The sequence below is a fragment of the Ctenocephalides felis genome, unplaced genomic scaffold (genome assembly GCF_003426905.1).
Source record: "Ctenocephalides felis isolate EL2017-DRISC unplaced genomic scaffold, ASM342690v1 CF-g0.4_SCAFFOLD_01886, whole genome shotgun sequence".
Taxonomy (NCBI): Eukaryota; Metazoa; Arthropoda; class Insecta; order Siphonaptera; family Pulicidae; genus Ctenocephalides; species Ctenocephalides felis.
The window spans coordinates 88,779,830-88,793,181 of NW_020538040.1; the positions used below are offsets into that span (position 1 = coordinate 88,779,830).

The following is a 13,352-nucleotide window of genomic DNA, read 5'->3' on the forward strand; positions in this document are numbered from 1 at the left end:
TAAAACATTACCATTGTATCGACCCAACGACGGCGTTGAGGGAGTGGGGCGCAGGGCTGCGCTTGTCCGCTTCCACAAAATCGCTAAATTCACAAGGAAATACAATCAATCGGGGGGCGAGTCTTACTCGTACACCAGGATTTAATACCTCACTCATTTGCACATATGTATTAAATTTCTTATCGTCTTTTTCTTAACCGACAGTTATGCACGAAAATAAATATATTTAATTTTGGTTAAAATCGCATATAAGCGTTACTGGAATCGAATCAATCCTGCGCACAATAACAGTTAATATGTCTGAAAAATTACTAGTACTTGTAATACTAAAAAATAAGATATAAAAATTAATATATTAAAAAATTAATGAATAGAATTAGAAAAAAACGCGGAATGCACAAGTTTCTAACCCTGACGTTTCTTACCATACATTCATAAAACTTAAAGATTCACAATCGAAAACAAACTGCATTTGAGTAATTATTTATTCAACATTACATGCTTGGTATTGCGCAATTTTTATGTACGAGAACAACATGAAGATTGTCAATATATCATTCTTATAAGAATTAAGAATTGCATCGTGCCTTAAGGCAAATTGCTGGAACTTTCCGTACCAAAGATTTTTTTTTAAAAGATTTAATATTTTTTGAAAACTGAAAAAAATAGATTTTTGAGACTATTGAAATTGGTTGTTCCGTGTTCTCGAAATCGTCGATGTCGAAAAATTGTATCCGCACGCACACACGTAGGATAATTTATAGTAATTACCTTATAATTAAAAAAAATTGATGTGTGTGTGCGCGCGCGTGTGTTTGAATGTATGGATACAATTTTTCGTCGACGATTTCGAAATCATGGATCAACCAATTTGAATGAAACAAACAATAAAATGTTTAATTTTTGTTGAATTTTGAAATTTTAAAACATTTGAATTTTTTGTCAATATTGAACAAAATGAACTAATTTGAAAAAGTTATTGGATAGTTTTACTATTAAAAAAAAAAACAATCAAATTGTACATGTGAAATTAAAATATATGGAGTATTCTGAGTAACACCCTAATGATAAAGTTTCAACATTTTATTTTATATCGTTGTAAGTAAATATTTCCGAATTTCACGTTCATAAATGCATGAAATAACTAGTGGGGCGCATGGCATCGTGCCTTAAGGCAAATTGCTAGAACTTCCCGTACCAATAATTATTATTTTTTTTAAAAGACTAATATTTTTGACGAAATTTTACTTTGAAAAAAATTAGATTTTAGAGAAACTATAAATTTGACAAAAATTACTTTTTTTAAAAAAACAATTTTTTTTTTGAAAAAAGATCTTTTCTTTATTTTGACATATTTTGGAAATTCTGAACTTTTTTTTTTCAAAGCAATCGTACTGCTTTAACTGCATAGAGACAAACTGTCAAAGCGCGTAAGCGCCGCGTCGCCGTTATCGTTAAAAATTTATAGTTATCGTTAAAATCTCTATAAAATATCTGATAATTTGATGTACATATGTCTAATGATCATTTTTCGCCGCCAAATGGCATTTTCTTTTTACTTTTTTTACTAGATCTCCGAAACAGCTAGACCTGCCATCATGAAAATTTGATCAATTCTTCGTCTTAATGAATGAATGAAGTTAATACAGGTAAAATGTTTTTTGAATTATTCAAATCGGACGCTCCGTTCTCTTAGAAACTAAGTTCCCGTTTTTGGCACTTTTTGCCCCGTATCTTCGGAACGGCTAGACCTGCCTTCGCCAAAAACTAATCAGCACGTCTCATTATCAATACGAATCGAATGTTTTTTGACTTATTCAAATCGGTTGATCGGTGTTTCCAAAATCGTCGACGAAAATTTGTATCCGCACACACACACATACACACACACATACATCCATTTTTTCTAAGGTATGCCAAAATGTTCAGAAACCTCTGAAACGTAAAGATATATAAAAATTTTCATTTTCGATTTTTTTGTGATTACTGTAACTTGCCCTACGGAAATTTAAAAAAAATATCAATAAAACCGCCAGCCAATGATTCAGGATATAGTAAATATACGATTTTGATAATTTTGAATTCTCGTTTCTTAACGAAAAAAAATATCGAAAAGCTATTTTCACTCGAAATCATATTCAGATCTAGATTTTCAAGTAAAAAGCGATATCACTACTGCTTGATATCGCAGTCTCAGTAACAGCTGCAATCTCTGGTTGCAAGACCAAAACTCTTACCACTAAGCCCCGGAGAAGCTCTAGCGCGTCTCGTATGAATTTTAATAATATATAAATGGTTTCAATTATAATTTTAATTAGTACATTTAATTTAATGTATGTACCAATATTTACTAACATAACATAATATTTTTTACTAGCACAAAGTTTACTAGCATTTGTAGTATTTTGATATTATTATATTGTTATATTTCATACACGATCAATCAATATTGTTAAATCGATTGAAAAAAAAATCGTCATTCAAAGCAGGCATTCATAGCTTATATTTAATAGTGAATAACACTTCTTTATGTATTATGAATAGAATTGAGTATTTACTAATTTAGTAATGCCATGATTGATTTGAGAATTGTTATGTAAATTAAAAGAAAGATTTTGTAATTTATTGCTGTAATAAAAAATATGAACATTTTTGAAAAAAAATTACTTTGAAAAAATTAGATTTTTAAGAAACTATAAATTTTCGACAAAAATTTACTGTTTTGAAAAAAAAAGACTTTTCGAAAAAAATGGTTTCTTTATTTTGAAATATTTTGGAAATTCTTATAATTTTTTTCAAAGCAATCGTACTGCTTTAACTGCATAGAGGCGAAATATCAAAGCGCGTAAGCGCCACGTCGCCGTCTAACGGATAAACCCAAAGAAATGTAAACAAAATTTATACTTATTGTTAAAATCTCTATAAAATATCTGATAATTTGATATGCATGTGCACAATGATTATTTTTGACCGCCAAATGAGATTTTTTTTACTTTTTTCACTAGACTCCGAAATCGCTAGAACTGCCTTCATGAAATTGATCAATTCTTCACCTTGTCAATACAAGTAAAATGTTTTTGAATTATTAAAATCGGACGCTCCGTTTCCTTAAAAACTGAGTTGCCGTTTGTGGCACTTTTTGCCTCTTATCTTCGAAACGACCCGTTTTTGGCGTAAAAAAATGCCAAAAATGGTACCTCCGTTTTTAAGAGAACGGAGGGTCCGATTTTTATAATTCAAAAAACAATTTACTTGTATTGACGAAATGAACCACTGGCAAAATGTTTTTTGAATTAATCTAATCGGATAATCCGTTCTCTCAAAAACTTCATAGCCGTTTTTACATTCTTTGCGCTCCATACCTCCGAAACGCAAAATTGCCTTTTGCAAAAACGCCTCGCGATCGAGTACGACCCGAATAATTTTGCAATTTTATAAATCGGTTATTCCATGCTGTCAAAAATGTCGAGGACATTTGTTAATACCATATGAATAAACTTCAAAATTGAAAATTTTGATACGGAACCCAAAAAAACTTATGGAAAATGTGTACACAATATTAACACTTTCCACTCGGGAGTCCGACTGCTCGACGGTGCGCTGCGCTCGGTATATTATAGTGCAATACATACATATACATATCTCTCAACTCGGATTTTTTTTTGTATCGGATTTTTTTATAAAGTGGTAATATTGCTTTTAAATATCGTTAATATGATAACAAAACAGAAAATTTGAAAAAAAAAATTAAAAAATATGATACAAACCATGTTATTGTTTAAAAAATCGTTTTTACACAGATGTTTATAAAAATTAATTAATAAAAATTATATCAAATATATTATGAATATAAACTAAACAAAAAAATAATTAAAAAACAATATTCTTGGAGGTAGATACGGTTATCGTGCCCGTATTAAGAACAACCCCAATAATACCTTTATTTTTTCTATTACACGTATATATACGTGTGTGTGTGTATGTATGTATATTATGCATATGTATAATGCATTACATTGTATATATATATATATATATATATATATATATAATATATAAAACGAAATCTTTGGTAATAATTATATCTAAAAAATAATGGTGGTCATGATCAATTAAATTAATTTGATCATATATTTATGAAAATAATTATAAATTAATCAGTAAATGAACTTAATAGTGAATTAACTTCATAAGTATGAAAAAATCACATGTTGTAAGTTTAGTTTGCGACGACACGATTTGCCGCCAGAGCGGCGGCATCCGAGTGGAGCAGTAAAACGTATCATGCCGCCGTAGTGGCGGCATCCGAGCGCAACGGTAAAAAGACCATGCCACCGGAGCGGCGGCATCCGAGTTGAAAGGGTTAATATCTCTATAAAATATCTGATAATTTTATGTACATATGTCCAATAAACATTTTTGAGCGCCAAATGACACATTTTTAACTTATTTTTATTGAGAGTCCATAACCGCTGGACCTGCCTTCCCAAATACCAGTTGTTTATTTCGTCAATACAAGTAAAATGCTTTTTAACTTCCCGTAGGGCAAGTTATAGTAATCGAAAAAAATCGAAAATGAAAATGTTTATATATCTTTACGTTTCACAACCTTCTGAACATTTTGGCATACCTTAGAAAAAATGGATGTATGTGTGTATGTGTGTGCTCGGATACAAATTTTCGTCGACGATTTCGGGAACACGGATGAAGCGATTTGAATAATTCAAAAAACATTCTATTCGTATTGATGCCGTTTCGAAGATATGGGGCAAAAAGTACCAAAAACGGTAACTCAGTTTTTAAGAGAATGGAGTGACGACTTCGAATAATTCAAAAAATATTTTATTTGTATTGACTAAATGCAAAACTGTTTAAATTTTTGGAAAGGAAGGTGCAACGACTTCGGAGATATGGAGGAAAAAGTAAAAAAAATTAGCCATTTGGCGGTCAAAAATGAACATTAGACATATGCACATCAAATTTTCAGATTTTTTATAGAAATTTTAACAATAAGTATAAATTTTGTTCACATTCCTATGGGTTCCGTACCAATGTTTATTCGTTAGCCGGCAACGCGGCGCTTACGCGCTTCGATTTCAAAAAAAAGAGAATTTTTGTCAAAAATTTATAGTTCCTCAAAAATATATTTTTCTCAGAGTAAATTTGTTTCAAAAATGTTAATCTTTTTAAAAAAATAATAACTTTTGGTACGGAAAGTTCCAGCAATTTGCCTTAAGGCACGATGCCATGCGCCCCACTAGTTAAATTATTAAAATCGGACGCTCCGTTCTCTTAAAAACTGAGTTATTATTTTTAGCACTTTTGGTCCCGTATCTTCGGAACAGCTAAACCTGCTTTCGCTGAAAACTAATCAGTACGTCTCCTTATCAATACAAATCGAATGTTTTTTGAATTATTCAAATCGGTTGATCAGTGTTCGCGTAATCGTCGACGAAAATTTGTATTCGCAAACACACACACACATACATCAATTTTTTCTTAGATAAGCCAAAATATTCAGAAACCTTTGAAGATATTTAAAAATTTTCATTTTCGTTCTTTTTTGCGATTACTGTAACTTGCCCTACGGGAAGTTAAATATAAGTGAACAAACACTCAAAATATTCAAAATATTTTGATAATATTCAAAACAACTTGAAATAAAACTAACAAACTTAGAAAATACCGCTACCTTTGTAGAAATTCTATATCTGAATCTTTTATTATCCATAATTGGAGTATCTTTAAAAGAAATTAATAATACTGAACTAGGCGTAAGTGCCACATAGTCTTAAGAAGAGTTTTTGATATATGAAAATAATTGATTTAATTGGTAAGATTTGAGAATTAACAACTTCTCTAAATTCTCACCAAACTTTTATAAAGAATGTTTAAACCATTTTTCGTAGGCTGGTAATATTTTCGTTAACGCATTCGAGACCGATTGCACACCGTGTGTGCAACGGCTTTCCGAGGCTATAAGACCCGGTTGCACACCGTCTGTGCAATAATAATAATGAGTAATTATCAGTTATTCTGAGTAAAATAGTCATCAAAATAAGATTGATGATTGATTGATTGATTTTGAATTAATAGTATCTGCAAAATATAGAAAAACAAAATTTGGCATTGGTTTTATTGCGTACAAAAACAAAACAAAACATTTTGTTTGAAATTTCGAAATCTACATTTTAGAAAATATCAATGCTGCTCTTTCCTAAAAATGTATTTACAAATTGTATTTTTTTCATTACTGAGTTACATTACTTTATTACCTTTAAGACATTTTTCTAAAAATTCATTTCTTGTTTATATTATTTTCTTCATTATTCAACTTATTCTTTTACTTGTTACTATTACTTAAAAATTTTCTTTGCATTATATTCTGTTCATTATTAAAAGAAACATAACGATTTTATATTATCTAATTATTTTTAAAATAAATGTTTATCAATTTTAATTGTGTATTTTTGCATTACCTTACATTGCACACATGGTATTCAATCCGCTCCTCGCAATACAAATTTTCTGAGGAGCGAGTTGCAAACACGGTGCGCAATCATCTTATTTATTCAAGTTTGCTTACGAATTGGGTGATTTGTGTAGTAAACATGTTTTTTTATTAACAATGAACAATATAAACAAACAAACAAAATTCGTTCCTATGGACCGCGTTCGAAAAAAATCGCCGTCTCGAATGGGTTAAGACACTATCATCACAAAAATGTTTCACTAAAATCGTGAAAACAAATTTTCACCATTTAATTACCAAAACTAGGGCCCGGCCGATCTTTACCAAAAGCGAATCCGCACGATTCTCAACTAATATCTTTCCAAATTTTTAAAATCATTTCAAGATTCGTGGCTAAACGTGGCCGAAAAATTTTGCATTTCTCTGCCAATTGTAAAAAAAACGGCTCAGCCGATCGTCGGGTAAAACTGAATAGAGCGAGTCCAGAAAACAGCGCCGAAGCAAGGTCAAAATTTGTCTCACACAATTATAATACTTTTTTCAATTTTGGTATGCACCGTCGCTTCGAATAATAGTTTCACACATATATATAAAGATTTTTAAATTTCTGAACTAAATAAACGCCTCCATTGTTCTTCAAAAAATGTTAATTTAATTTTTTCAATTATTTTATTCGACGTTTCGGGGTATATTCCACTTTAAAAACAATTGATAACAAATAATATAATTATTATTAAACACTCAAAAAACATCAAAACGCACCAAAAAATATGTATGAAAATTCACCGAGAAACATAACTACAATTATAGTTATGATTCAGTATTTGTCATTGTCAAATTTTGTGTTTTTGTTTTCCATGGTTTGATTTACTGAATGATGACACATATCAATTGCCGAAACGTATAAATAAAAAAGTGAAAATTAATTTCTTATTTATCAGTTATGACTGTTGAATTTTGAAGATTATTGCGTCGACATCTATATTTTCAGCGTCAAAGTAGCTCGCTCATGTAACAACCAGGCATAATTAATTTAATAAGTTTATAAACGTGACGATATGCTTTCAATAAAAGCATTTTCAAAACCACATTGCTAAAATCGTCTGAAATGTTAGGCGCAATATGTATATTTTCATTCCAATAGCAATTGTTCAGAGAACATCAATGCAATTTAGAACTTGAACAAGCAGATTTATCTTCAGCATTGACAAACGCTTTGAATTATAATTATAATAATAATAACTAACAAATTTAAATAAAATATAGTAGTCCAAGTATTTTAAAACACATACATCGTAAACCAAATTTGAAAATAATTTCGAGTAATATGAACAGTGTGAAATATAAAATCTGATAAAAATTCAACGGTTTAAACAATTTCTACTGTCTTCAAAAAATCAATTACTTTTACTTCTAAATAATGGTACAAAACACTAAATCAAATTAAATTAATAACAGTAAAAATTTTAAAAAAATCGCAGTTTATTCTTGCCTGGAGTTATTACTAATATAACTTACAAAAATTAATAGAACACTGATATATCAATATTGGACTATGAAAATAATTAACTTCCCGTAGGGTAAGTTATAGTAATCGCAAAAAAAAATCGAAAATGAAAATTGTTTCATCTTTATGTTTCAAAGGTTTTTGAACATTTTGGCATACCTTAGAAAAAATAGATGTATTTTAATAATTCAAAAAACATTTTTCTTGTATTGACAAGATGTAGGCCTGATTAATTTTTTGGGAAGGCAGGTCCAGCGGTCATAGACTCTCAATAAAAATAAGTTTGAAAAAATGTCATTTGGCGGTCAAAAATGTTTAATGGACATGTGCACATTAAATTATCACATATTTTATAGAGATTTCGTGTAATTTTTTTTGAGTTTCGTACTAAGATTTTTAATTACGGTACGGAAAGTTCCAGCAATTTGCCTTAATGCATGATGACATGCATCTCCACTAGTTTCAATAATGTTACCATTTTACATTTTGATATACTTAAGTAGCACGAATATTATATGAACTCCGAAAGACTTGGCCATAAATTATTCAATCTGAGAACTATATATTTTCGCTAAATTCAGTATGTGTTGTTTCAAAGTAATGGTCGAAAGACGTAATTGCAAATCCCCAAATCTACCACACTTTTCGGCGCGGTGCCCCGTTCGGTGGGGTCACTGGACGGAATGGACTGCCATAAGGCAAGCATTAAATTTGAGAATAATGTGAGACCACATGTATGATAATGAGACGCGCTTATTAGTTTCTGGCAAAGGCAGGTCCAGCCGTTCCAAAAATACAGGGAACGGAGTGTCCGATTGAGAGAACGGAGTGTCCGATTTAAATGTAACAAAAAAACATTTTATTTGTATTGACCAAATTAAGAACTGATGAATTTTTGGGAAGACAGGCTAGCGGTTTCGGAAATCCATTAAGAAAAGTTTAAAAAAAAAAATGACATTTGGCGGACAAAAATGATCATTAGACATATGCACATCAAATTATCGGATATTTTATAGACATTTTAATAATAAGCAGAAATTTTGTTCACATTTCTAGGGGTTCCATATCATTGTTCATCCGTTACACTGCGAGACGGCGCCTACGCGCTTCGATATATCGTCTCTAACGCAACTAACGCAGCGCGATTGTCTTTAAGAGAATTTAAAACAAAGTTAGAAATATCTAAGATTTTAAGTTTTTTTTTCAAAAAAAAAATTTAAGCTTTCTTCAAAATTTTAAAATTTCGGTACGGAAAGTTCCAATAATTTGCCTTAAGGTACAATGCCATGTACCACTAGTTATATTTGTATAATTGTGATGCTGCAAAAATCAGTCACAATTAATTGATGTAATTTGCAAAAATTTAAATTTGTTAAGAGAACTATTGCTTGTAATATGATGTTTGTGACTAGATTAGTGCGGCGATATAGTATCATATATGAATTAGAAACTCGCTTTCTAGCTTGACGATTCTGCAATGTCCACATAAGATTTCTATAAAGCAACTATCTATTATAAAGTAGAAGATTAAATAACACTTGGTGTAAGTGGCGTTTTGCCTTAGGCCTTAAGGCTTAAATTACATATGAAATTCCGAATATGTGTAGATAATCGAATCAGCAAGTATTGAGATTTAGCACTTTTGAAAATAGTGACAATAAAATTTTGAAAATTTGACGCCCGCTATTTTAAACTTCAATGATATATTTATAGTTCGGCCACTTTTTGTAAGCCTACATTTTAGAATGTTGGTTAAGACCATGAACTATATCAGAAAAGTTTTATCAAAATCATTAAAAAAAAATCAACCATTAGTTAGGAAGAAACGGCAGGGCCCATTTTACTACAAACCAATCAGCACGATTCACAACTGATATCCTTCAAACAGGTTAATTTTCAAAATCAATTCAGGATTTTTGTTGAAAACACAAATGAATAATTTTGCACAAATCTGCTAACTGTAAAGAACATACATAGACGCACATGACTTCTACTTTAGTCTGAAAGGATTCAGAATGGCTTAGAAAAAACTGGCCAATAAAAAAGAAAATATTCTGGTACATCATTGGTGTCGAGTTTCAGATCATCCCCAGTAAACACGCGATATTGCTGACAGCATTGTAAGCATAGATAAATTAGCATAAAGATTGTAAATAAGCCATCCTTTAATGTCCGAACTATAACAAAATGACAATGTATGCCTCATGTCGGGGTCGAATCCGAAACACAAAAAGATTCTGAACCTGTTGTGTGTTTGTGTTGTGTTGTGTGTATGTGTGTCACCGTACATATAAAGCTCATAATCAATACGTCACGCGCAAATTGCAGGGAAAAATCGGCTTCATGCCGAATGTAATAAGAATGAGCAGTAGCAATTTGTATACCACAAGCTTAGCTAGGAGGCAGTTATATCACATCACAAAGGCACGACAACGCAATATTCTTCTTCTTTCTTTCTTTCTTTTGTTCAATTAAAAGCTCTTCTGAACATTTATTCATATAAAAAAGCAAATATATAAACAAAAACCATTACCAAATTCTGTAAGTTTCCTTAAAATATCAGATTTCATATAATTTTCCAAATATATTTGTCATTTTTTTGCATAAAAAAACAAAAATAATAAATTATTCGAATAACCATGATGAAATGCATTCATAACAATGAACTATACTACTATGGATTATAAACATGTGAAGAGATCAAATAATCTAATGACATACATATCAAACTATTAGCTATTGCATAGATATATAAAAAAAAAAATATTAAAATATGCAACAAAATAAAATTATATTACCTACCAATTATTTTCAAGGTATTTCAGACTTTAATTCAATTTTAGTGAAAAATATAGGAAGAAGCAACTTCAACTCAACTATTAAAACAAAATCTATTGCTATTGTTACTTTGTATGTATGTTCAATTTTACAGCTATCTTCTTCTGAACTAATAATAATACAGCTACAAGATCTAACTTGTGAAATTTCTGAAACCAAATATTGTATTTAAAATTGAATTAATAATACTTATTTCATGCTATATATTTGAAACATGGCACATACTTGAAATATATTTAAATATTATTCAGCTTTCAACACTTTTACTCTTTGTTGTGCATAGTGGTCAAACCATGAAAAGGTTTTCTTAGAGTAATGTTGAGTAACTACATCGAGGAAAAAAATAGCAAAGAGCATGTTAGGCCAATAAAAAGAATAATTACCAGAATAATGCTATTAATGTTAAAATTATATCAATCTTTTTAAATATTATTGTGGAAATGATGCATACTTTTATTCATTTATTTTAAAACCACTGCATGATCTAACTAAAAGAATAACTTAATAAAACACATATGCTCAGTTTTAAAACTCAAGTTCATTGTTGATAATCAATACTGATCACTAACAAATTTTTGAGAATATAAAGCAATACTATTAAAAATATATAAAAATATTTACTTACAAATATATTATCATAACAACCAAAGTATAAATAAAGTTTATGATTTGTTTCTTTTAGCATATAATTCTGCACCATTCCTTGCAAGTTGATCAGCCATTTCATTTCCAAATATTCCACAATGTGCTTTCACATATGTCTAAAATATTTTTGTAAATGAATCAAATAATTTAACAAATCAAATTAGAAAATACGTACCCATTTAACATGCATGTTTGTAATTTCTCTATCAAGTTCTTCAAAATCAACTTTATTTTTCACTGGACTACCATCAGCCAACTTCCAGCCTTTTTTTTTCCAGTTAAATATCCAACGGGTCATTGAATTTATAAGAAATTGAGAATCTGTGTAAATGCATACCTTATGTTCACCTAAAAGGCACAAAATATACAAGTAAGATAAACAAAATAGTGCCAATAGACAAAATTTCTATATAGATTTTTAAAGCACCATGACGCTTCAGTACTTGAACTGCTTTAATAGCTGCTTGGATTTCACCGCAATTGTTTGTTGCTCTTCCGTTACAAGGTTCAGAGATATTTCTTTTAAGAAAAGAAAAAAACATAAGTAACAACTTATGCTAGTTCTACATATTCATACTCACAACGGATGGCCTTCTCCGAAGAATACACCAAGTCCTGCTTTAGCATTTGATTTACCATTATTCTCACATGCACCATCAGTGTAAACCTTTTGATAATAAAAACTGAATTTGTTGTACTATATAAATAGAGATATGAAATAACATAACTGATTATAAATTACCTCCACAAATCCATCTTTGTCATACTTAAATGGTACATTAGGTTTTCCATCTAAAATATCACATATGCTCGAAGGTAATTCATTTTCTTGGATGGATGCTTTACGCTTTACATTAGCAGCTTTTATTGATTTTTTATTAGAATTCAATTTGACCATACAAGATTTTATTTCTCTTAATTCTGATAAAGCTGATAAAAGAACACCTTCAAGAGAATTAATACGTTCTAGAGTAATTTCCAATGTACTGGCTTCTTCAGAAGGCAGTGAAAAAGAATTATCTAAGTTTTGCTGAAAAGAATGCACTCGAGTTTAAAAATGAACCATATTTATTGTTGAAATAGTAATGACATACCTCATTGTTAATTTGGGCCTTTTTTGGAATACTTATACAACCAGAGTTTTCAACAAAAAGGTTTGCTTCATGTTCAGAATCAAACTTCTTGTACTTGGCATTTTTAAAATTTTCAATTTGCTTCCTGCACTCATCCCTATAAATGAATAAACACGATGTAAATTATTAAATAACATATAATGTCACAGGTAAATTTATTTTTAACATACCATGTTTTATAAATTCCTGGCTTAACTCCATTAGCAACCGCATAAAATGGCATATTGACGAGATGATTTAAGACGCTGATATTGAATATTTTCGAGTTAATATATGAATAAAGAATAAAAAATTGGTTACCCTTCAAATAAACCGTTTTTGACATTACGAAAACATGTTGCCACATGACGTTCTATCGAATGTGGACTTGTTCAAACTGAAGTTCACCTCAAGCTCAAAAATCCGTTTATTATTGAATTGTTCAATGTAAAGGTACTCGCTCAACGCTCACAGTGTCATTTAAAATATACAGTGTCATTTAAAATATCATTATTATATATTATGAAATTTCTGATTTGGTAACATACAAAACAAAATGAAACTCATACCAAACTTTTAATCTCGCATACTTGAATTAGATTAGATTTTTAAAACGGTTATTTGTTAATTTTTCATGTAGAAATTTCATCCAACAACAATGACGTTTTTAAAAATAATTATGGAACAATATTTATTTTAAATTTTCCGAAGAAGTTTTTATTTATAGAAATTGTATACTTTGTTAGTTTTATTGTAAAAATGTTTAATGCATCATTAT

At 29.9% G+C, this 13,352-nt stretch overlaps 1 protein-coding gene across 1 annotated transcript; it reads right to left on the reverse strand.

Moving 5' to 3' along the window:
* Positions 1-11,089: 11,089 nt before the first annotated feature.
* LOC113376632 (ribonuclease H1-like) lies at positions 11,090-12,971 on the reverse strand. Its single transcript, XM_026616625.1, has 8 exons — positions 12,766-12,971; positions 12,557-12,692; positions 12,205-12,492; positions 12,044-12,129; positions 11,890-11,981; positions 11,638-11,810; positions 11,443-11,578; positions 11,090-11,143 (listed from the first exon to the last, which is right to left on the reverse strand). The coding sequence occupies exons 1-7, from the start codon at positions 12,939-12,941 to the stop codon at positions 11,480-11,482; spliced, it is 1,050 nt and encodes a 349-aa protein (XP_026472410.1). The 5' UTR covers positions 12,942-12,971; the 3' UTR covers positions 11,090-11,143; positions 11,443-11,479.
* Between the last annotated feature and the right edge of the window lie 381 nt (positions 12,972-13,352).

What these genes read in the sequence shown, in the direction of transcription:
- LOC113376632 (XM_026616625.1), bottom strand. Translation starts at nt 12,941, where the DNA reads ATGTGGCAACATGTTTTCGTAATGTCAAAAACGGTTTATTTGAAGGGT. An exon ending in CCAGGAATTTATAAAACATG is followed by an intron (nt 12,693 to 12,765) that starts GTATGTTAAAAA and finishes ATTCATTTATAG; the next exon opens with GGATGAGTGCAGGAAGCAAA. An exon ending in CAAACATGCATGTTAAATGG is followed by an intron (nt 11,579 to 11,637) that starts GTACGTATTTTC and finishes AAAATATTTTAG; the next exon opens with ACATATGTGAAAGCACATTG.